The 24,963-nt window shown below is 42.4% G+C and overlaps 1 protein-coding gene across 4 annotated transcripts in view; it reads left to right on the top strand.

Moving 5' to 3' along the window:
* ADAMTSL4 (ADAMTS like 4) overlaps positions 1–24,963 on the top strand; it is a 242,828-nt gene that overhangs the window by 146,884 nt on the left and 70,981 nt on the right. For all 4 annotated transcript variants that reach the window (XM_075192170.1, XM_075192168.1, XM_075192169.1 and 1 more), the window contains exon 5: positions 115–217. In XM_075192170.1, coding sequence (XP_075048271.1) covers positions 115–217 — 103 coding nt within the window. The remainder of the gene's footprint in view (positions 1–114; positions 218–24,963) is intronic.

The raw sequence follows: 24,963 nt of genomic DNA, 5'->3' as shown, positions 1-24,963 counted from the left end.
TCCTTCGTTAGCCCCTGGGGGGGGGGGGGCAACTGCCCCCCAGTTTTTACACCCTGCATATGTTCCATTGTATTGTTAGAAACTGACATCCGTTTTGTCCTCTTGTGCTCACAGCCATGTCCAGCCGGGCAGCCCGATGCCCGATCTCTGCAGTGTGCAACGTTTAACAGCCAGGAGTTCATGGGTCGTCTGTACCAATGGGAAGCGTTCACAGAAGGTACGTGTTTTTTTTCCCCAGCATGTGACCTCTGCATAATATAGCCATTGTCTTATCGGTAAAGGTACACATATAAAATCTATTGTAAGTATTATATTAGTGCATCCAAAAAAAAATGCACTACACCTCTCCTGAAATAGAAACACAGAATTTGATGGCAGAAAAAACCTACAGATCTATCTATCCAGCTAGTCTGCTCTTTGATTATTTTTTTTTGTGTATATTCGTTTTATTTATGTTTATATATTTTTATCAACATTAGAAACATGTTTGTCCCATGAATTCTTGAATTACCGGTATTTTACTGTACTACAAATAATGGGAGACTATTCCATGGATGTGTCAAGTTATCTCTTATGTTGTCTTTCAGTCTAACTCCCCCCAACAAAAACCTGTGTCTTTGTTCTAGAAATTCTCTTATTTTTTAAAATAGTTTCTATTATTACTTTTGATATATTTCATCACAAAACCTCTGCCCCTTCCCTCCTCTAAGCCGTACAAAGTCTTTCCTGATACGTTTTGGTATGCAGCCCATGTACCCTTTTCATCTATTTATATAGCGCCACTAATTCTGCAGCGCTGTACAGAGAACTCACTCACATCAGTCCCTGCCCCATTGGGGCTTAGTCTAAATTCCCTAACACACACAGACACACACAGACACACACAGACACACACAGACACACACACACACTGAGAGAGACTAACGTCAATTTTAATGTCAATAGTTTTTATTGAAAGTTTTCAAGCGTATATTGAGGTACAAAAATAAAAAAAGAGACAAAACAGGGGAAGACACATGGGGAACCCCCACACGGGGAGGGGGGAGTCACTCAAGTAAAACAACACTCTAATATCAGCTATATACATACAGAGGAACACAAATCATCATCAACATTTATTTATATAGCGCCAGCAAATTCCGTAGCGCTTTACAATTGGGAACAAACATTAATAAGACAATACTGGGTAATACAGACAGACAGAGAGGTAAGAGAACTCTGCTCGCAAGCTTACAATCTATAGGACAATGGGAGTTAGAAACACAAGGGCATGTGCTACATCATATTGCACAATGGACCAGCCAGACTGCAAAGGTAAAAGCACTGAGTGGGCTGTGTGTGTGGCAATGTTGGTCAAAAGGTTGTTGTCTTGCGTTAGCTGTGTAGAGGATGGCAATAGGGTAATCTAGGGAAATTAAGATGATGGTTAAGGAATATCATAACCTTGTCTGAAGAGGTAGGTTTTCAGTGAACGCTTGAAGGTTTGGAGACTAGAGGAAAGTCTTACTGTGCGTGGGAGGGAATTCCACAAAGTAGGTGCAGCCCGGAAAAAATCCTGTAACACAAATGAACAGCAAGGCATACTATCCTCCATATTGACGATCTAAGGAATACTTGTGGTATGACAAGAGTATCAGGAAGTTGCAGCATATTCGTTGGTTGGGGAGATTCAATAAGGGCTGATGGAGTGGGTGAGGAACTGAGGGCACCTTGACGTGCGCCAGGGCCATATGTGACATCTAAGCCATCTCATAATGAGCGCTGATGCAGATGTGGAGTAGGGCATGTCTATTGTTTCCATTTCAAAGCTATATTGAACCTTTGAGACGATTCGGGTGATGGTAGGGGGGGGCGGAGGACTTCCAGTTTTGGGCTATCGCTGCCCTAGCAGCTATCAGCATATGGCCGAGAAGATAACGATCATGTTTAGGAATGGAAGTAGGGTATACATGGAGAAGATCTATTTAAGGGTCTGGTGTGACTGTGGTTTTCACAATAGTGGAGATCAAGGCAAAACCCCCCCCCCCCCCCCAGAGCGGCTAAAGCACCGGGCACGTCCAAAAGACGTGGGAAACATCTGCCACCTGAGCCTATTGGCCCAATGTCCATTTTAACAGCAGTCAATTAACCTACCAAACATCTCAAACGTCCTTGGACGGGACAACGGAACAGAGCCCTAGAATGGTAACGGTCCCGTAGAAATCGAGACAGTTGGGAGGTATTAAATGTAAGATTCCACACTCTAATGTGGAAGATGCACACAGCTAAAACATTTGTTTCCTGAAAGTTGTTGTACTTAAGTGTTGAAGGTGAACCGTACATTAAAAAAATATATATTTTCATGTAGCTAAGAGGAAGTTTAACAGAACTATCTCTGTTTATGCAAAAATAAATTATTCTGTGCCAGTGCCATATTTCTGTGACTGTGTTCTTCATCCCAGGTCACTAAGGTAGATAAATTAGCTACATTATTATCAGCAATGTATGCAAAACTATTTTTAACTCCTCTCTCTGTTTAAGCCCGACGCATTTTACTAATCGGTCATTCAGAACAGAACTTTTTCCTTGCTCTCAGTATTCACTAAAAGCATAAATTGCATAGTCAATGTAAAACAGTGTCAAGTCCTCATATCCGTCAATTCTATGGCCAGTAAGTTTAGTTCAATTTTCCTGGTTTCACTTTATTAGGCTAAAAAAAAGTAAAACTTATGAGATAAACTCCTAGATCAGGGTTTCCCAAACCCAGTCCTCAGGGCTCCCTAACAGTGCAGGTTTTCCATATCTCCTTGATGGAGCACAGGTGTATTCATTACTGACTGACACATTATAATTACACCACCTGTGGATCTGTTACAATGTGTCAGTCAGTAATGATTACACCTGTGTTCCATCAAGGAGATATGGAAAACCTGCACGGTTAGGGGTACCTGAGTATTGAGTTTGGGAAACAATTTAAGACACATGTTGAAAAGAGACTGGCATGTTGGAAACCAACATGTATTATTTAAAAGGGATCAGCATAACAATAGAGGCTTGTTTCACGTGAATATTGTATTGTAGTGTCTTTTTGAAGAATTTTACATTTTGAATAGTATTTTTTTAAGCCTCTGTGAGACTAAGGGCTAGATTTACTAAACTGCGGGTTTGGATAAGTGGAGATGTTGCCTATAGCAACCAATAAGATTCTAGCTGTCATTTATTTAGTACATTGTACAAAATGACAGCTAGAATCTGATTGGTTGCTATAGGCAACATCTCCACTTTTTCAAACCCGCAGTTTAGTAAATATACCCCTTAGAGTGCAGGAAGCGTCCTCTTTGCCTGAATGCATACCACAAAAGGAGGTAAAGGTTCTTTAAATCTAAAATATATATATATATATATATATATATATATATATATATATATATATATATATATATATATATATATTATGCTATTCAAAATGAATTGGCAAAATTTCAGATCTCTACTTACCATGCCCACCTAAGGCTATAAGGATTTTATAGTATTTCCAGCACAGCTGGGGAGCTACAGATTCCGCTGGTGAGAGAGTCATGTGCCAGGCAGGGGGGAGAATGACAGGGCAGATATTCCGCTGCAGGAAGGATGCTGGGAAGTGTGTAAGGAACGCTGGTGCTGTGCCGAGTGAATGCCGCACGCTCACCGAGACTATGGGAGGCTTCCTTTTCCTCTAGTGGATCATGTCTCTCTATTGCTCATATCCTGTATTGTTCCCCGTGGTCTCATGCACCCAGCAGTCACTTCAGGACTGTCCCTGTCACACTCCCCTCATTAAACAGCAGGACACATAAAACCCATCTGCATGACAGCACATGGGGATATAACACCAAGGTAACTGAAGAGATGAAGATGAAGGGATTAATTATAAAAAATGAAGAGGTTTGATCATAGGCTCATAGTGAGCAAGACAAAGCGACAATGTCATTCGGAACCTGGGGAAACAGTATATACCTGTCATATTCTGTTGATTACAGCAGAAACGAAAGGGGGAAGTTAGTCTGTTTCCACTTAAAAGAAGCAATTGAACATTTTGCCATGTGTCCCCCGTACACCATAGTTGCCTATTCTCCTGGAATGTCCGGGAGACTCCCGAATGTTTGGGAGTTTTCCCGGACTCCCGAGAGAGCAGGCAAAAATCCCGGATCCAGCTGTTGGCGTTGTTGAAGATGGTGGGGGCGGGGCTAAATGCGCCATCGTGGCCCTGCCCCCTGCTGCGATTGGCTAAAATTGCCTAAGATTGACAGGGGCGGAGCCTAATGGTGCACCACGTGTGGTCACGCCCCCTCGATGGACCCCCCCCCCCCCCCCCTCCCGGACAGCTGCCTTCAAAAGTAGGCAAGTATGCCGTACACACTATCAATGCCAGGGACAATCGCCTTTCTCTGCTGGCAGCGCGTCCCTTTGCTAGGCAACAGGACGCTTCCCCCCTTCCACTTGGTGCGCAGATGTGCAGTTCGTTCACGTCTCCGTTGTTGGGCAACGGGACGCTTTTCAGTGCTTCCTGTCCACGGTCAGCTGTTCTGATCGCCGATCCCACTGCCACCAATCAGATCTCAGGTCTCTCTATTTAAAGCAGCCTCTGGCACCAGGTAGGTACCAGAGTATTTAGGTCTCCTATGCTCAAGCGTTCCTGCTTAGTATCTAGCATCTGCCTGGCCACTGCTTTTGGATTATCCCTCGGCTTGACGGCTAGTTCTGGTTTGACCTCTGGCTTTCTGACTCCGCTTCTGTTTTCTCCTTCGGTACCTTGTCTGTCCGCTCGGCTTGTCCCTGGTTCGCACGACTACGCTTGTTCACCATCTGCTTCGCTGGTGGCTAACTTGGAGGGCCGCGACCTGCAGGTCTCTAGCAGCGAAACCCAAACTCCCTTGCAGGGCTCCCTGGTGAAGACCAGAGGCGCGTTAGACTCCGCCCCTTCTAGCTTAGTAGCGTCAATACCAGCAAGTGGCCTTCAGTTTGGGCAAGAATTTATGACAGATAGGATGGAGGAGGAGAGAGGACAATTAATTGAAAGGAGTCCATTGGTCCCTTGACGTACAAGACTAGGCGAATTATTGAAACCTGCTCGGGTTTGGACACCAGATCCCGTAGCGCTTTACAATTGGGAACAAACAGTAATAAAACAATACTGGGTAATAGATACAGAGAGGTAAGAGGTCCCTGCTCGCAGGCTTACAATCTGTGGGCCACTCCCTAAGGATTAAATATAACCCTTAAATAATAATTTATTGGAATAGAAGTTTACTCTCCCAGATCATTGGGAGATCTGCATGATTCCCAGGGGATCAGACCATTCTCCCTGGAGGCCACTCAACGGCCTGCAAAGTGTACGGGGGCGTGTCATAATTATGCAAATCACACCCTCAAGCCCCACCCACTCCAATGACCACTGAGAGAGCAGGGCATGATGATATAATTTCCACCATCCTTCCTCCGCCTACTTGATGATGCAAATCATGTCATCAAACTCCTCCCACATCGTTTTCTTCTACAGTAAAAAAAACTTGCATATCATATGGAAAAATTGACCCTACTTCTACAATTAATTAAATTATAAGGACACCTTGGAATTCCATGACCTGTATAAAAGCAATCGACCAGCATCTCTGTCCCTTTTATATGGTCACAGATCAATATCCTGTCATTTGTGTGGGAGACACATTATCCTGTATGTAATATACACGTTTTTCTAATAAATGCTAAAGTGAGATCATCTCTAGTCACTGTTTCTACAGATATTAATTACAGGAGTTTGCACATATAGTAACATGACATCACTTGTGTAATATAGCAGATTATCGTCTCATCAGCGGGTGTATAATAACTGTTTAGGTGAATGAGCGAGCAGAACTTTTGACCTCCCCCCTGAGAACTGGCAACGTAAGTCTTGTGTTTCAGTTGACCTTCTTCTAAGTTGTGCAGAGTTAGGTAGATGTCATCGTTTCCCATAGACAGTGGTCTGTGCAGCAATCACCAAATTGTATCATTGTCACGATCCCTATCATCATCATCATCACCATTTATTTATATAGCGCAAATGATTCCGCAGCGCTGTACAGAGAACTCACTCACATCAGTCCCTGCCCCATTGGAGCTTACAGTCTAAATTCCCTAACATGCACAAACAGACAGAGAGAGAGACACTAGGGTCAATTTTGATAGCAGCCAATTAACCTACCAGTATGTTTTTTTGGAGTGTGGGAGGAAATCGGAGCACCCGCAGGAAACCCACGCAAACACGGGGAGAACATACAAACTCCACACAGATAAGGCCATGGTCGGGAATTGAACTCATGACACCAGTGCTGTGAGGCAGAAGTGCTAACCACTGAGCCACCGTGCTGCCCATTAATTATTGCAGGACCTTCTATTTTCTGCGTCGTGCGGAATTGTGGGGTACTCATTCAATATCGCAAACATATAGCGCGTTCTCTCCATCTCGGCCCTGTCATGTTGCCTCATAATCTCGCCTGCCCAGTTGGCAGAAAGTTAGTTAAAGAGAGTTTTTACGTTCCTGGGACATGGAGTCTGGCAGCGAATTTCAAACAGCTTGTTTGCTCTTTGAAATGTTTGCCGAACTATGCATGTTTTCAACTTCACTGATGTTCATTTTAGATAGGCCACATTCCCCACCCCCTGCAGCCCCCTTCATCACTTCTATTTTAGAACAGGAGACTTTGCCTATAAGTGCTTCTACGTCCACCAAGCCTGTCCCTCTCCTAAAGTGGTTTAAACCCTCTGACCCTTGACCTTTGGCACTCTGTGTATTTTTAGCATATCTAAAGTTACTTTAATTCAAGGTGGACCCATTTCTGGCCAGTTGGCTCCATGAAGGGCCTAACATTTTTTGGGCTTGTGATAACTCCGTTTTCTAGCGTCTTTGAGAATATCCACAGTCTTTAGGGTATTATTGGTTTAGTACGTGTTGTCTGTAGACTAGAGATGTTCACTGACCCCTGTGTTTTGTTTTTGTTTTTATTTTGGATCTGGATTAACTTTGTGTTTTGGTTTTTGCAACATCGCCCTCACATGTTTTTGGTTTTCAATCCCTATTTTTTTTCTAAAATCCCTATTTTTCCTTTGAAAAAAAAATCACATAATTTGGCTCTTTTTTAGTTGTTACATTATTATTAACCTCAATAACATCAATTTCCAGTCATTTCCAGTACATTTTTGTCAAGTGACAAGAACACTACTACCCCTGTTTCTGTGTGAGCAATGGCACTGAGCAATGGCACTGGAGACTGGAGAGTGACAAGAACACTGCTACCCCTGTTTCTGTGAGAGCAATGGCACTGAGCAATGGCACTGGAGACTGGAGAGTGACAAGAACACTGCTACCCCTGTTTCTGTGTGAGCAATGGCACTGAGCAATGTCACTGGAGAATGGAGAGGGACAAGAACACTGCTACCTCTGTTTCTGTGTGAGCAATGGCACTGAGCAATGTCACTGGAGACTGGAGAGTGACAAGAACACGGCTACCCCTGCTTCTGTGTGAGCAATGGCACTGAGCAATGTCACTGGAGAGTGACAAGAACACTGCTACCCCTGTTTCTGTGTGAGTAATGGCGCTGGATCTCCTGGGGAGGGAAGTACTTATGGAATCCAAAACCCGCGAGATCCCACAACGCAACGATGACGCTTTGCCTCAATTCAGATCCGAGGACGCGCAAAAGTACAGAGCCAGCTCGCGAGCCTACTCAGATCCCCTAAGTTCAGGTGGGCTCGGTTTCAGAAATACAAGAGACTATAGAGAAACATAAGAAGGCACAACTGGAACAAAGGAAACATTACAAAGAGGATCAGGCGATAGGAGGTAGAGAAGGCCAAACTTGTGAGCGTTAACATTGAGAAGATCGGAGTAGTAAACAAAGGAGATAGAGGTGGAGTGAAGGGGGCAGGTGGAGCGTGAGGAGGGAATGGTCTTAGGATGGGGCTGGGTAGACAAGTTTGAAAAAGGTGAGTTTTGAGGGAACGATTGAAAGTTTCAAGGTTGGGGCCAAGTCTGATTGGGCGGGGCAGGGAGTTCCATGGGCGGGGCAGAGAGTTCCAAGTATGGGGAGTAGCGCGGGCAAAGTCTTGAAGGCGGAAGTGTGAGGTGGTGATAGGTGATGAGGAGAGACGAACTGTCCTGATTTAGGCAGGGCAGACTTAATTCTAATAGAATTTTGTCTCAACTCACGGTAATGTTTGCTGGTATGTCCACTGCACACACCATCCATTAGTGCTAGACACGGACACGCCGCTCGGCACAGAGCCGTAACTTAAAATTTTAGTGCCCGGGGCAAGAAGGAAAAGTGCCGCCTCTCTAGCCTACAATTTTAACCCAATGAACCTAAAATATTCTTAAACTGTGCCCCCCTCTCAGCATTGCTCTCTGGGCGGTCGCCCCTATCTCACAGACCTAGTTACGGCCATGACTTGTGACATGACCCCAAAATGACGCGTCCACCACCCATATTCAGAGAAGACGTGGCTGCGGCGGGATTCCCATGGGTAGAACGTGGGGTATTGCCCACAGTTGAGGCAGCTGTTTTATGGACATATCAGTCAGTTTAAACTCAAAGTCAATGAAATTAAATGCAATGAAAATGGCCAATCATTTGTGCCTCCTCTCTGTACCCCACTCTTTCCTGTTTTTGTTTTTTTTTTTGTGTTTTTTTTTTAATTGTACCTCATAACTCCACGGACCAGAGAGCTGAACAGAAAACAATAGCAGTATTATTAGAAGGCAACGTCAAAGCCTCACCGTAAACAGCCTTATAAAGGTTTATCAATAAATCTATGGTGAAAAGTTAATCATCAGCCACTGGCCTGCAAACTAAATGGTTCTATACAATGTCACAAAGAACATTAAGTCCTCCTGGCCAGGAGTGATCATTTGAAACCTCTCCAGAAATTCATTTTGGAAAGGCTTCTGAATATGTGAAAACAGCTTAGTCCTGGCTTGAAACTTTAGCTTTTCTTAAACAGCTTGAAATGCTGAGTTACGGACGGCAAATAGTAACGTCTAGAAATAGCAGCTCGGAGCTGTAACTTTCCCAGTGTATTGGCTACGATCCGGCTGGCCGCTGCCAGCGTACATTTCGGCCCAGGGCTTTGATCAAGCCCCGTGTCACCGTTACCTGGTACTCCTGCTGAGTGATGTGTCTCTATCACGTTACTCCAGGTACATCGAGAGATAACATTGAGTATCTCGTGTTCTGAGGATTAGCTCGTTCTTTAGAAAGTACTTCTGAGGAATGTCTTAACATTCTTCTGGGTGTTACGGGCAGTTAGATCATAAAAAACTCATTATGTGTTGACATTTTCTATGCCGGGCCTATATTCGTTGCTTCCAACGTGTCTGCTGCTCTAAGTGATGAGATGTAGGAAGATAGAGGTCGTTTTCTAAAGTCAGAGGATTTGTGTGTGGAGAATTCACTCAAATTCAATTTTTTTTCTCTCCTGATCTGTCAGGATTGTTCTATAAAGCTGGGTACACGCTACAGGTTTTTCACCCGATACTCGTGCCAATCACATGATAGACGTCCAATATTGTGTGTACGCTCCCACGATCATGTTCTATCGAGAGATGTTCATAGACCCCCCGCGTTTTGGTTTTGGATCTGGATGAACTTTGTGTTTTGGTTTTGGATTCCTATATTTTTTTCTAAAATCACATAATTGGCTCTTTTTTTTTGTTCCTACATTATTATTAACCTCAATAACATTAATTTCCAACCATTTCCAGTCAATTTTTGTCAAGTGACAAGAACACTGCTACCCCTCCTGTTTCTGTATGAGCAATGGCACTGAGCAATGTCACTGGAGAATGGAGAGTGACAAGAACACTGCTACCCCTCCTGTTTCTGTATGAGCAATGGTACTGAGCAATGTCACTGGAGAATGGAGTGACAAGAACACTGCTACCCCTGTTTCTGTGTGAGCAATGGCACTGAGCAATGTCACTGGAGAATGGAGAGTGTCAAGAACACTGATACCCCTGTTTCTGTGTGAGCAATGTCACTGGAGACTGGAGAGTGACAAGAACACTGCTACCCCTGTTTCTGTGTGAGCAATGGCACTGAGCAATGTCGCTCTATAAACGATGGAACGATGTCAGGCCAATTCTGCAGTGTGTACGCACCCGCGACCTGTTCTAGTCTCACCTGCTTTTCAATCTTGCTTGTTTTCAGGTCTGGCAACAATAGGGGTTATTCAACTAATGAGGTAATAACAATGACGATCACTTAATACTACATAGCATTAGTGTAGCACACACATCCCTAATTCTCTCTTCTGTAACTCTCCATGCGTGAGAAAAGCCCCTGGAGAGACGGGCCCCCAGATATTTTAAGGCATGAACAAGGCTAAACACCTTTGATAACACTCCCTAAGATGACTCCCTTTTCTTCCCAGGACTTGATAGCAAATTACATCTTTAACCTAAACACATTGGGCCTGATTCATCCAGGTCTGTAACTGACGATTTTGAGTATATTGTACGCAAAGTCGCTCTGCATGTCCAGGACCTGACCATACAGCTGTGAGCGCTGCACTGTCCGCTCCGTCTATGTACGCAGAGGACACTCACTACAGCCTACGATTTCGGGGAATAAACGGGGAGGGGAAGGGGTGTTTTGCTGTAGTCAATATACTTCATACCTGCCTACTCTCCTGGGATTCCCGGGAGGCTCCCGAATTTCGGGGAGTCGCCACGGACTCCCGGAAGAGTAAGCAAAGCTCCCGCTTTTCCCGAAATTCACGGCAGTGAATGGAGGGGGCGGGACTTATTCATGTAATTAAGCTCTGCCCCCTCCATTCAATGCTGTGAATTTTGTCTTTTTGTAGTGGGGGCGTGGCTATGGTTACGCCACAATGTCACCACGCCCCCCTCCTACCCCATGTCACATGACTTCTCTGGGGCATGGGGGAAAGATACTTGTTTTTATGCCGTATCTCTTGCTCCAGCTACAGGGCTAGTCGAAGTCCTGATCAGTAGTGATGACAGTCTGGTATGCATGCTATAACATGTGTTTGCAATTAGGAGCAACTGTAAAAATATTTTTTATGTTCAGTAGACATTAACAACATCCTAATAAATGTATTTCATGGGGAAAAATAAATCAAAAAACCTTTTTCTTTTTCTTTATTGTTTGATCATTGATGCCTTTTTTTTTTATCAACTAATGGCATTAATTATATACCGTATTTCCCCATGTATAGGACGCTCCCCTGTATAAGACGCACCTATATAAATCATGTGTAAAAATTGAGGATAAACATTATCCTCAATTTTTTCACAGAGTATTTGTGCAGCTTATACAGAGGAGAGATAACACTATAGTGAATTCTGACTTACCCTAGTCAGATGCTTCCTCTGACTGGTAAAGTCTTCTGTCTTCTCTCCGTCTGATCCTGATGCTGGAAACCCGATTAAGGTCCTCTCTGCGATGTCCAGACGTCCTTTCAGGACCTTGACAATCCTTTCAGGACCTCAACAACACCTTGTCAAGGTCCTGAAAGGACATCCGGACATCGCAGAGAGGACCTTAATCGGGTTTCCAGCATCAGGATCAGACGGAGAGAAGACTCTACCGGACAGAGGAGTCATCTGACAGGGTAAGTGCTACTACCCCTGTATAAGACGCACCCAGTTATTAGACCCAAAATTTTGGGGAAAAAGGTGCGTCTTATACATGGGGAAATACGGTATATTGTTTTATTTTCTGTGCATTCTTTTTGTGAATTTTTTGAAATCCTGCAGTCTCTTGTGTAGTAGACCACAGCAGACCTACACCCGAACTCAACAGCGCACGTATCTTGAGATCCGTGCCTTGATGCATTTGGGCGTGCGCAAAGCCGAAATACACGTCTTTTCATCCAAAAGCAGGTAGCGCTCAGTATGTGTGTCTTGAAGAATCATGGACCACTAAGTGAATGTGTTGTATTTTGTTAGCATACATTTGTTACCCTCAAAACCACCTACTTTCCAGAACGAAGATTGGACGTTCATTTTCAAAAGCATATACCCCACTTTTTAATTTATTTTAACTGGCAAATAATCATGTGGCAGAAGGATACTTTTTCCTGCTGGAAATGTCATTTCATGTCCTGGTCGTCAGGCTCCAAGGTAAATATCAGGACAGAGGGTTAATTGAAATGGCACCTGGTATATAATAGTACGTCTGCATACCACTGCCTTGGCCCCCTGATTTTATCCACTCGGGTGACGCTGCTTTCACTGGGACGGCAGACACCTTGTCTATCTGCGATCACCTCTGCTTTGTGCAAGCGCAGGGAAAAACCGCATACCGGCACGACCTGTCAGGCAGCAGGAAACACAATCAGAACTTTGCACAATTAAGGGATTGGAAGAGCAAAGATCACTAATATCTTGCACAAACGAACATCTGTCGGTCTATGAAAACACTCACCCTCCTCAAGTTCACCCGGGCTGGTCGTGCTTGTCTTTAGCACGCTTCCAAACCTGTGCAGAAATGTAGAAATATTTAAGGCATTCATAAATTAGATCAGAACGAAACCTAATGAAACGGAATGTCAGGTTGCAAATGGTCACCCAGAATCCTTTGCTGGAGCGTGAAATATGTGTTTAGTGTAAAAATGACTGGAACACCTTAAAAATTGTGTATTTTCCAAGCATACGCCCAAGTGTCCCAGGTTTTTCTAGATAGTCTTGGGTCCATGGGGCTCTCTTACTATTCTGGGAACTCCTGCAATGTCCAGTTTTCATAGCAGCAACACAGCAAAAAATGATGGCATCGCCCAGGGGTTCAGCCTTGCAGTGCAGAGGAATTGCAAATACAAAGCTAGGGTGTCTGGTAAGGGCTGTTAGGATCCCCCAGCTATGCCCACATTTTCCCAAATCCATATGACTTCTGATAGACAACACTCTTTTCATGCACTCTCCAAAAATCAGGACTATTGGGAGGTACATAAAGCAATTTCTTAAATTACAATCAAATCTCTTCATATGTTGTGAATGGCAATTACACTGTCTTACTTTTCCTTGCCTGTCAGAAGATATATATTTTTTGGCATAAGTCATTCAGTGGTTGCATGGTTCATGCTGCCATATTTATATGAAAGTCCATTACACATATCCAATAAAGGATTTTATCACTCCAATATAACCCATGCCTGTGGAGCATAACTTCCCAATGCTGTGCACTTTCAAAGTCTCTCCGGTCACCAAAAGACCTAAAGCCGTCCTGCCCGATATATAAACATCATCAACGTCTTTTTGATTGGAAATTTATTCTGATTTATAGATGTCATTGACCTCACACCTCTGCTGGCAAACGGGGCTCCAAAATACATAGTAAAAACCAATGTCAGACCATTAAAAGTTCTCTAAGCAACTTTTAATGCAATAAACTTGCCTACGCATGGAATCAAATAGATGTTTCATTCAGAGGGCACAATAGCTTCTTTGGAATTTATAAAACCCTTTAATTCAGCCTGGAATCCTTTTCTCGCTCTGTTATTCCAGCAAATATTAAGCTGGCACAGGCATTGTAAAGCAGCCAACTTGGTCTTGTAGATCTCCATATTTCAATAATATCTGCAATATCCTCACGACCCTTTCGCACACTGTTCAATATTCCCCTGACTGCCTCTCGTAGCCTAAATTCATCTCCTTCCAGCAAACACGGCCAATAAAACTTTGACTGGGAGCTGCAGTTTCCCCTGAGAAAGTCCAATTAAAGTCAAATTATTTTGTAAATATTAGGAACGGCGGGAGCCGGCCACCCCCCTGTGTGTTTGTGTGGAATGTGACACAGGTCCTCTAAGTGCTGACGGCCCAGCGGAAATCTTTCACAGTCAGCGCAGAGCTATTACCAGGTTCTAATAGCTGTTGTATGGACGTCAAAACGTTTTGGCTCAGGGACAGGCCTAGAATTGCTCAGTGCAGAGATTGTCTGGCCTAGCTGACTATTGTGAATAATTGTTTTAGCAAACGCCGGTCAGTAATTTAGCATTATGTGCAATTTCACACGGAAAACGATAAAAGCGTCTCGTCCTCTTTGTCATGAAATTCGTTTTGAACCGTCTGCCTAATCGAATTGTGAAACAGAGGTTGGCCATCTTTTTAAAGGACCATAAAACATGCAATAAAGTCAGCTTTATATATATAATATATCAATTATTTCCTTGACTAGCAGGGGGCGGGGCTTAATAACATGATTAAGCCCCGCCCCCACTATTCAATGCCGTGAATGTCGGCACTTTACAGGGTCCGGGAGGTTTGTCTACTCTTCTGGGAGTCCTGGAGGACTCCCCAAAATTCAGGAGCCTCCCAGAAATTCCGGGAGAGTAAGCAAGTGCTTAAGTGCTTAAATGCAACCACTTGGATTCAGTGCACGTACAGGTTTTTGGTTTTTGGCCTATTGAACAAGTTCATGATGTATCTTCATATCTGATGACTTTGAAGGGAAATAATCAAAAGTACATTTGAAAATGTTACAACAAATATGGACTGCTATCACATTTGCCCAAACCCCTCCCCTTCCTAATTTTAATTCGCTCTGGGATTGCCTTTAATTCAAGTGACAAATATTTTCGTATCCTTTACACTAAATTGCATGCATATATTTAAAGCAGCAATTCCACAAATAAGGTTGTATTTTTGTCTTTAAATAGCAAGTTAAGTAACTTTTAACAGTGCGTCTGCTAATCCTTTTTCTTAGCCGTCTTTCTGCAAATCATTATCTCCTTTCCAAAATCTCTCTGGAGGTTATAAAGTATGACTGCCAGCTACACGGACACAGAGTCATTCTCTCAGCGTATTATGTGATGGCAGAAAGGAAGAGGAGGAAGGGGAGGATTTTACAATAAACAGAGCAGATAGAGCTAAGAGGAGCGTTCCAAAGCCTCTCTGCTCCTTCCATAATGTGCCATGTGACTGCGGTGGCCATGGTAGTGACATGACACTGCGGAATTATACATCATAAATAGCAGCCTAAAGAAGTAAAGCAAGGTAAATGGTTAATACCAACGTTCTTGATAGAGACTGCCACAATAATTTAATGGGATTGCTGCGTTAAGTGTATTGTGCTTTATTTATTGCTTATTTGCACCTAAATGGAACAAGGAACAGGTTTCAGGTCAATATTCATGGCTAAAAAACCTGCAGTTCTCCATAACAAAGGAGCTGACTCAGATATGTCCAATCTTCACCCTTCTCTGGTCATTGGGATGTCTCATCCTATGAAACAAAATCTCTGTTTTGCAAATCAGGTGGATTATCCGGGCTATCATTGTAGCAAGGATTACCACCGTCTGACCATGTCCACCCATCGTCAACGTGCTTACTCTGCACAGATGTCCTGCTGCGTAAACGCTGCGGTTCGGTAAGAATAGGTAAATTTGGTAAAGAGCAGTTCCTAAAAACTAACACTTTTTCTGCGGGTTTTCAATTAGACAGACTGACTTAAGCAAAATCTACATCATCATCATCATTTATTTATATAGCGCCACTAATTCCGCAGCGCTGTACAGAGAACTCGCTCACATCAGTCCCTGCCCCATTGGAGCTTACAGTCTAAATACCCTAACATACACACACAGACCGAGAGAGACTAAGGGCAATTTAACAGCAGCCAATTAACCTACCAGTATGTTTTTGGAGTGTGGGAAGAAACCGGAGCACCCGGAGGAAACCCACGCAAACACGGGGAGAACATACAAACTCCTCACAGATAAGGCCATGGTCGGGAATTGAACTCATGACCCCAGTGCTGTGAGGCAGAAGTGCTAACCACTACGCCACCGTGCTTGTGACTGATGTGATGGAGCCAATATTCTCTGGAGAGTGGTGCTTTAATATGGATGCATTATACAACCATAGGATGATAATAAGGCAAGCCTATCTCACCCAAAGCATTATGGGTAAAGCCTAATCATGGCGACAACTGTGTTATCCGTGGAGCCACGGTTTGCAGCATCCACATATACAGAACAACAGCTGCTTCTGTCTTCTGAACCCCAGAATCCACAGATTTAATCCCGCCAGTCCTCTAGCGCTGTTACAAGCCAAGCACACTTGAAAGAGCGGTCCCTTCCTGAGTATAAATAACCATCTACATCTACGCTTATTCTGGCATGTAAAACTGAACAAAAAACATAAACACACTAAAAGATGTCAACAGTCCTGTGAAGCTACACTCGCTCCAAAACTAACTGGCACGGGCTGTGCGCTCCTTCAGTCCCGAACACCTGCTGCAGGATACCTGCTAAGCTTTTAGTAAAGAAAGAAATCAGCCGGGGAAGGTGAAATTCTTGCCCAGCTTACTGGAAAGTGCAATATGGCCGAACTTGTCTTCCGCCAGCTGTGTTGTCTCACTGTCGGTAGGCATAGGGAGGTCGGCTAGGGGGCATGGGAGAATAGGGCCGGCACTTGTTATGAAGGTTAGGTATGTGGAGAGATTGGAATTCTCATGAAGCAGGAACGACGTATCAGAAGGCAAGATGACCTTATTCGTAGATAAACTGCTGTTAGACATATTTGTACTCAAAGTTTACATTAATGGTGCGGATCTCATTTGTGCTTCCATGAGGTCTAGCTGAAATCCATGCTGCCCGTGGCACATTAACAGTGTTCCTACCTCTGCGGTCGGATACAAGAGCATTGCTGTTTTCGGAGAGGTAGCACGCTTTGTTTGGGATCTCTCTGTTTTTACGTTAAGGTCTGTTGCCTTAGCTAAACAGAAACCATGTGAAAATAGGACTAAATGTCTTTTTATTTCAATAACCAACACAGACGACAGAAGCAGGGGCGTAATTAAAAAAGATAATTTGGAACTAGAAAGGGTTCAGAGAAGGGCGATAAAATTGATAAAGGGTATGGAGTCATTAAGTTATGAGGAAAGGTTAGCCAGTTTAGGCATGTTTACTTTAGAAAAGAGGCGCCTAAGGGGAGATATGATTACTATGTACAAATACATTAGGGGTCAATACAGAGAGCTTTCATGGGAACTTTTTACCCCAAGGACCATACACAGGACTCGTGGTCATCCCCTAAGGTTAGAGGAGAGGAAATTTCACAACCAGCAAAGGAAGGGGTTCTTTACAGTAAGGGCAGTCAAGATATGGAATTCATTGCCAGGGACGGTTGTGATGGCAGATTCAATAGATATGTTTAAGAAAGGGTTAGACAAATTTTTAGCGGAAAGGTGTATCCAGGGATACCACCGTTAATTAAAATGAAGGATAGTAGTGGATATAGGGTAAAAATAGGACTGCAATATTGGGTCTGGGGGGATTTTCACAATTGAAACAGATTGGCGGTTGCCTACTCTGGATGAATTTCAAATATAAGTGCAGGATCGCAGGAGATCCAAAATAGGTTGAACTTGATGGACTGGTGTCTTTTTTTTCAACCTCATCAACTATGTTACTATATGTTACGATGTTACTATATGTTACTATGTTTAATTACCACCAGGGTAGGGGTGTAGTTGTTGCAATGTTTTAAATCGCTCTCATTGACAAGTGGCTGCACCACAGCTTTGTCCAGGACAAGTATTTCTCAGTAGAACAAAACTTGGGAACCCATGTTCCCCTCTATTCTCTTATTGTCATTGCCCTGGTGGCTCCCTGTGTCTTGAAGACCCTCCTACATCGGGTGACAGGGTTTATTTTGTCGGTAGTGCAAAGAGTCAACTTTTTCAAGCAGAGGGTTTGAAAAAGTGGAGATGTTGCCTATAGCAACCAATGAGAATCTAGCTGTCATTTTGTGGAATGTACTGAATAAATGATAACTAGAATCTGATTGGTTGCTGTAGGCAACATCTCCACTTTTGATGAGAGATGATACACCCTAGCGAGTAATGTACAATACTAGGTTTTATGTATTAATAGTACAAGGGGTCCCTCCTTTCTCTCTATCCCGGGTCTCATCCAGCCTAAACCATGTCCTTTGTGTAGAATGTTGACGTGTGTTCTTGTGCTCATGATAGATACCAATCATCATCTCATTTGAATATTTGTGTTTTTTAGGGTGAGGTTTGGGGAAGAGGGGTGGTAATACTGTTCTTTTGCACCTAGGACCCCCATTCCCTAAATCTACCACCGCACACAAGTGTTTATCAGAATTTCTTTCCGAGATTGTTATATCCTCTGTGGCGTTCCAGAGCTTTTTCTTACTCGGATGTTTAAAGTCAAGAATCAATTCCTTAAATCAACCATCTATTGCACGTATATAATTCTTCAGTAATCTGGCTCTCGCTTCCGTTCCCTTCTTCCTGCGTTTGTATAAACCGAAATTCTGGCCTTAAAACTGCCCGAGAGATGTTACTCAACCTGTCTTGCTATCTCTCTCTTTCTGTAAACATCTACCTCCCGCACACCTTTAAGATTTTGTAATAAATAGTGAAATACAGGCGGCTGGGGAAAAAACGATAAATCACTGAACTATACACCTCAATATTTATTACTCTAAACCTGTAGAAAACTTTTTTTTAAAGAGAGATCCCTCTCAGTCGTATGACTCTTCACAAGAGAAAATAACTGCTTGCCTCAATGCAAGTTTCTGCTTTATCTCATTTGCCATCACTCTCACTCACTGTCCCGTAATAACTTGATCGGCATTACCAAGTTGTCTGGGTATAACTTGTTTAATCAGTATGTCTGGACTTTGTATTCTTTTGTTTTTTATGTATTATGCTATGTGGTACGGATCGTTGCTGTCTGTGTCTTGTATACTACCGTGAATGTCTTTTACCGCGCTACCGACCTCTTGTGGTGCCTTGTAAATAATAATTATCAGTTATTTATATAGCGCCACTAATTCCGCAGCGCTGTACAGAGAACTCATTCACATCAGTCCCTGCCCCATTGGGGCTTACAGTCTAAATTCCCTAACATACACACACAGACAGAGACTGACTAGGGTCAATTTTGATAGCAGCCAATTAACCTACTAGTATGTTTTTGGAGTGTGGGAGGAAACCAGAGCACCGGGAGGAAACCCACACAAACACAGGGAGAACATACAAACTGCACACAGATAAGGCCATGGTCGGGAATTTAACTCTTGACACCAGTGCTGTGAGGTAGAAATGCTAACAACTGAGCCACCGTGCTACCCGCGAATAATAATAATTTATACAAGAGCTTCCAATAGTTTTTTGTTTATCTTCAGTGTTTTCTTTCTGCCTTCTTTCCATGACCGGTCAGGATGAAGTGTAAGTTCTTCCTGACCATAAAAACAAAACATTATTTCATAAACAGCAACTGTTAAAGCCACGGTTAGATTCATACATAACCGCTGCTAATTGGCTTTCTGGCTCTCGCTTATGATTTAATGTATCAATATCAACAAACTGCAACAAGAAACATTCCAATTTTAGCACTCGTCTGTTGTGCTCTCAGCTGTTCAAGTAGTGGACAGAAAATCTGAATTTGGGGTTGTTATGAGGACAAATATTGGGATTGCTATCAAAGAGAGCTATTCCCAAAAGGCTATTTTTAAAAATACTGCGCAAAAATACTCTGTAAAATTAAATGTAGTTTAAAATTAGGATTTGTTTAATTAGAAAAGCATGACACTGTTTTGATTAGTCCTCAGTGGGAGGGGTGGGCTGCAAAGTGGCTTTACTATCGCAAAGTGGCTTTGTGATAGTAAGCGGAGGGGAGAGCAGGAATCCAGCAGTGAGCGATCCGAAAATCCCTCTACCGCAATGCGCTCATGTAGGGTAGAATGGCTAACGCCATCTGCAGCCAACGAGCACAAGCTCCAGAAAAGCTAAACCTTTTGGAGCTTTTTAAATTACTTCAGCTTAATGCGAAGATTAGCCTATCTATGATATCTCCTGCGTTAGGCTTTTGTTACATAGCTAGGATAGTTAAAAATGCCTAAACCATGTGGAAACAGCCCTCGAGTGTCTAAATACCAGCGGAGGGAGAAAACACATACTTAAGTGTATACTACCTGTTAAGTGATTTGTATATTACATTTAGCCTCAAATTTTTACTGGTTGTTTTGTAATCATTTCATATTTATTTTGTTATTATTTTCCTAATGAACCAAACATAAAACATGGCCAAGAAAACACCACAATATACCAAAATGCAACTTTTGGTACTTTGTTGTATTTTCTTGGTCAGGTTTTTATGCTTGGCACATTAGGAAACCAATACCAAAATAAATATGAAATGATTACAATACAACTGGGAACAATATGAAGAAACCAAAAATAAGATAGGGTTGTTCAGTAATAAAACTGATAACTGTGCTTCCCCTTGCTGTAATTATCAGTAATAAAAATATCCTCCATTAAAGTGAGATAAAGAAGATCTCTGTTCTCTTTATATACTCCAGCAGTAACAATGATTCTTATAGCAGGTTAAGTAGGAATTAGAGCATCCTAACAAACAATACATATAATAAATGCAATATATAATTTTCAAATAAAAACTGCAAACTATACATGCATTATATTAGACTTTTTATCTCGCTGATACTTTTCCTTTCCTATGCCGCGGTCATCTTAGCCAAAACCGATGCGGTTCATTTTAAGTGCTTGCACACCTCAGAAAAAACATTGTACATCGTGGGCAGGATGTATCCGAAACTTGGCTGGAGTAATAGTTTATTCTGAGAATTCTGTTTGTAGATTGATTCTTTCAGCACCTCTCCTACACCGGTTAGTGTTTATAGATAAATGATCCCGGGATTATTTCAGTATATTTTTTAGGCAAGTGTTATTTTCAGCTGTGCTTGCTCTCAATCTGTGTAGGGTACAAGATGCAGATTGCATATGAATAACAAATTAAACATTTTCAGTAGTTTTCCAATGGGTTGGTGTAAATTGGGTTTTGTGCCTCTGGCTCTCCAATGCTAGAGGTCAAATATTTAGGATATCCCTTTCCTATATACAGTGACTATAAAAAGTATTCACCCCCTTTTGACCTTTTCCACATTTTATTTTTAGATCATAGAATCAAAATGGATTTTGTAAATTCTTAGCAATGACCAACACAAAGTATTAAGGTTATGTCAAATAAGACAATTAAAGCTAAAGTTTTTTTCTTAGTTAATTACAAATAAAAAAAGCAACATTATATGATTTATATAAGTATTTATCCCTTTTTTTTTTTATGAAACATTCCAATAAATCCTGGTAATTATTATTGTCGTTGGCGCCACAGTGTTTTGCAACGTCGGACAGTGGAGAAAACAAGACATAGGTAAAAGAGGGACATAAAAATTAGACAAAATAAATGCAGATATGAAAACAAAAGGAGGAATGAAAGGTATTCACCTATAGCAAACTGCTTTTGCATTAGAGAGTGATATTCTCACAGGTACTCTGATGCCCCCAGGACTTGAGCTCTAGTTAGAATTTGTCAAGACTGGCAGTAACTGACAAATTGGGTACAGGAACACCAGGGGGGTAAATGTATCAAGCTGGGAGTTTTCTGTCGGGTTTGAAAAGTGGAGATGTTGTCTATAGCAACCAATCAGATTCTAGCTCTCATTTTGTAGAATGTTCTAAATAAATGATAGCTAGAATCTGATTGGTTTTTCAAACCAGCCGGAAAACTCTCAGCTTGATACATTTACCCCCAGGTGGTAGATAAAGTCGTAATTGGGAGGGAATGCAAATGGTCATGGCAGGCAGCAAACAGGTATACCAGAGACGAGCCTAAGAGTCAGGGTGGGCTGTGAGTAAGGAAGTTCCAGAAACAAAACCAAGGGTCCAGTCGGGGCAGCAAACAGAGAATATCCAGCGATAGACCAGGTCAGGTAACAATTAATTAATAGAATTTAAGATTTCAGCAACACTGCAGGCTTCAGGCATAAAAGCTGTCACTGGTATACGAGGACCGGGTCACAGTTTTTTGGAAACATGACGAGACATAGCAGAGGGCAGCCAGTAAGAAAGCATCCCAGCGGCCTAGCTACACTCGGGATGAAAGAACTATAGCACTGGAGAAGTCTTATGGGCAGGAGGGACAGGTGGTTACAAGAAACAAGGTACAAGTACATCTAAGAGGGCGGGAGGGAGAGTGTTTGGAGATGAGATTTGTGTTTTTTGACGACGTGCATTTGTTAGTGAGGGTAAGTAATTTGAATTGGATTCTGGAGTATAGGGGGAGCCAGTGTAGGGACTTACAGAGAGATGCTGCAGACGTGAAGCAGCGAAGATCAGTCTTCCTGCCATATTTAGGACGTATTGAAGCGGGAATAGATGACGAGGGGAACGCCAGATTGGAGGACGTGGCAGTGGTGGAGGCGGGAGATGAGATTATGGATAAAAGTTTTGGTTCAGTCTTGAATAAGAATAGGAGATATATTTTGGCATCCAATAGAGATGTGGTCTACTGGAAAGGGACATGTGGAACGTTTGTGTTGGAGCCGATTATGGGCAGCATGGTGGCTCAGTGGTTAGCACTTCTACCTCACAGAGCTGAGGTCATGAGTTAAATTCCCGACCATGGCCTTATCTGTGTGGAGTTTGTATGTTCTCCCCGTGTTTGCGTGGGTTTCCTCCAGGTGCTCCGGTTTCCTCCCACACTCCAAAAACATACTGGTAGCTTAATTGGCTCCTATCAAAATTGACCCTAGTCTCTCTCTGTCTGTCTGCGTGTGTATGTTAGGGAATTTAGACTGTAAGCCCCAATGGGGCAGGGACTGATGTGAGTGAGTTCTCTGTACAGTGCTTCGGAATCAGTGGCGCTATATAAATAAATGGTGATGATGATGATTATTTGGGCCTGACCACATTTGTCTCATAGATTGTCAGCTTTCGAGCAGGGCCCTCTTATCTATCTGTCTGTATTACACAGTATTGTTTTTATTACTGTGTTTGTTTCTAAATGTAAAGCGCTACGGAATTTGCCTGCGCTATATAAATAAATAATGATGAATGTTCTAGTCTGGAATATTGGTGGTAAGTGATCAGTTTTTATGGTGTTCTAACAAGATAGAAAGGAATCATTTTGATTTTGTTTGCTGATTTTGAAAAAATTTTGATATGATCATTTTGCGGCTATGAGCAATATAAAATTGGGGTCTATGGATGATACCTATTTTAAACAAGTTCTGTAAATTGAATAACCAATACGCTGAACATTATATATTCAATTTACTCCTCTAAATGCATCATTTGTTAAAATATATTTAAGTCTCAATCAAACCTGCAGAAGACATTATGTGAGTGTGGGATACTTTGTTCTGTCTTTGTCTTCATAAACAAATCACATGACCATGGCTTAGAAAAAGACCCAGAAAGCACTGGAGGGGTGTACACTTATCTATTAATGAAAACATTTTGATAATAAGCCTATATTGCCGTTGCAGGCTGGGCTGAGGTGCATGAGGGCATCTGCCCATCGAGCCGGTCCCATAGTGGGCCACCTGCATTTGTTTCCAGTTAAAAGGTTCCTAATAGGCTGCTGAGTCGAGTCTTGCCCTCCCTCCCCCCCCCCCCCAGGGCTAAAATTTGCCAGCCCTCCCCTGCTAGATAGTCTGTTTATTTATTACAAATTAATGGCTTCTTTCATCTTGACACCACAAAGTGGATACAGCATGTTCAGTTTATTTAGGGTTGAGAATTGTGACCTTGCCCATCTCAGATATTTCTAAAGATACATTTGTCCTATTTTACCCACTGTCCCTGTGAATCAGGCTGCCTTTCTTCTTTGTTTACTCAGCTTATGTTGTCTTGTGACTTGTGTATTTTGGGATTGTGAATGGGATGAGCAGTATGGCCAGTTAGGGAACAAAGCAGTGGAGACTGTATTTGAGAAAAGATAAGTCTTGAGGCTTGCCATCGCCATCAGCTATTTATATAGTGCCACTAATTTCGCTCACATCAGTCCCTCCCCTATTGGAGCTTACAATCTAAATTCCCTAACACACACACAGAGCAAGAGAGACTAAGGTCAATTTAATAGCAGGCAATTAACCTACCAGTATGTTTTTGGAGTGTGGGAGGAAACCAGAGCACCTGGAGGAAACCCACGCAAACACAGGGAGAACCTACAAACTCCACACAGATAAGGCCATGATTGGGAATCAAACTCATGACCCCAGCGCTGTGAGGCAGAAGTGCTAACCACTGAGCCATCATGCTGCCCATATTGTCTAGAGAAGAATTGTTATAAATGCAAGGCATCCATACTTAGATGTTGCTACAAGCGATTGCACAGGATTTCCGCATTCAATCTTGTCCTCACCTTTCACACAGGTTAATAGCTAAAACACACCACAAAGCTGGTCTCTCACATCCATACATAACTAATTGCTGCCACCACCAATTGTATTAGGACAATTCTACCCTACATCACAAATGGACACACTGGCACACTATATTCTCTTTTTGTTAGCCAAACATACTAACACTTCAAACTCTAGAATTCAAAGGGCTAACATGGTCAAGCAATCAAAGGATTAATACAGGCAAGCAATCAAATATTTAACACAGCATACCCTAGCATCCAATGGGTTATAACCTAGCCAAGCAATACTGCTCTTCTCAAAAGACTTTTGGATTTTGTCAGAGCAGCAAGAACAAAATTTGTAAGATCTTGTAAATACTATAAAAATACAGAAAATAGAACATTTACGTATATTGTATAATTGTATGCCGGATAAAGACAAAAGGGAATTGAACAGCTCTCAATTGGATTAATTTCACCAAAACGGACAAACTGATCACACCACTGGTCTAATTGGCCAGACTAACACCTTCAAATACCAATATGCCCTGGCTTTATAAAAACCTTGATTTATGCAGCTATTCTAAACTGATGGCAGGAGGGAAGTTGGGTTATCCGAGTCTACAGATGTACTGAATCTGTCATGTCTGGTTAGGTTCATTAATTTTCGTTAAGTAAGCTATTAAAAATGACTGAGAAACAATCCATCGTAACAATTGCTTTCTAGCTCCCATGCAGGAATGTGTTAACAATCCTCTTGATTTTTA

Source organism: Mixophyes fleayi, chromosome 12 (assembly GCF_038048845.1).
Source record: "Mixophyes fleayi isolate aMixFle1 chromosome 12, aMixFle1.hap1, whole genome shotgun sequence".
NCBI lineage: Eukaryota > Metazoa > Chordata > Amphibia > Anura > Limnodynastidae > Mixophyes > Mixophyes fleayi.
The sequence above is the reverse complement of the archived record's forward strand: the minus strand, read 5'-3'. Positions and strand labels throughout refer to the sequence as shown.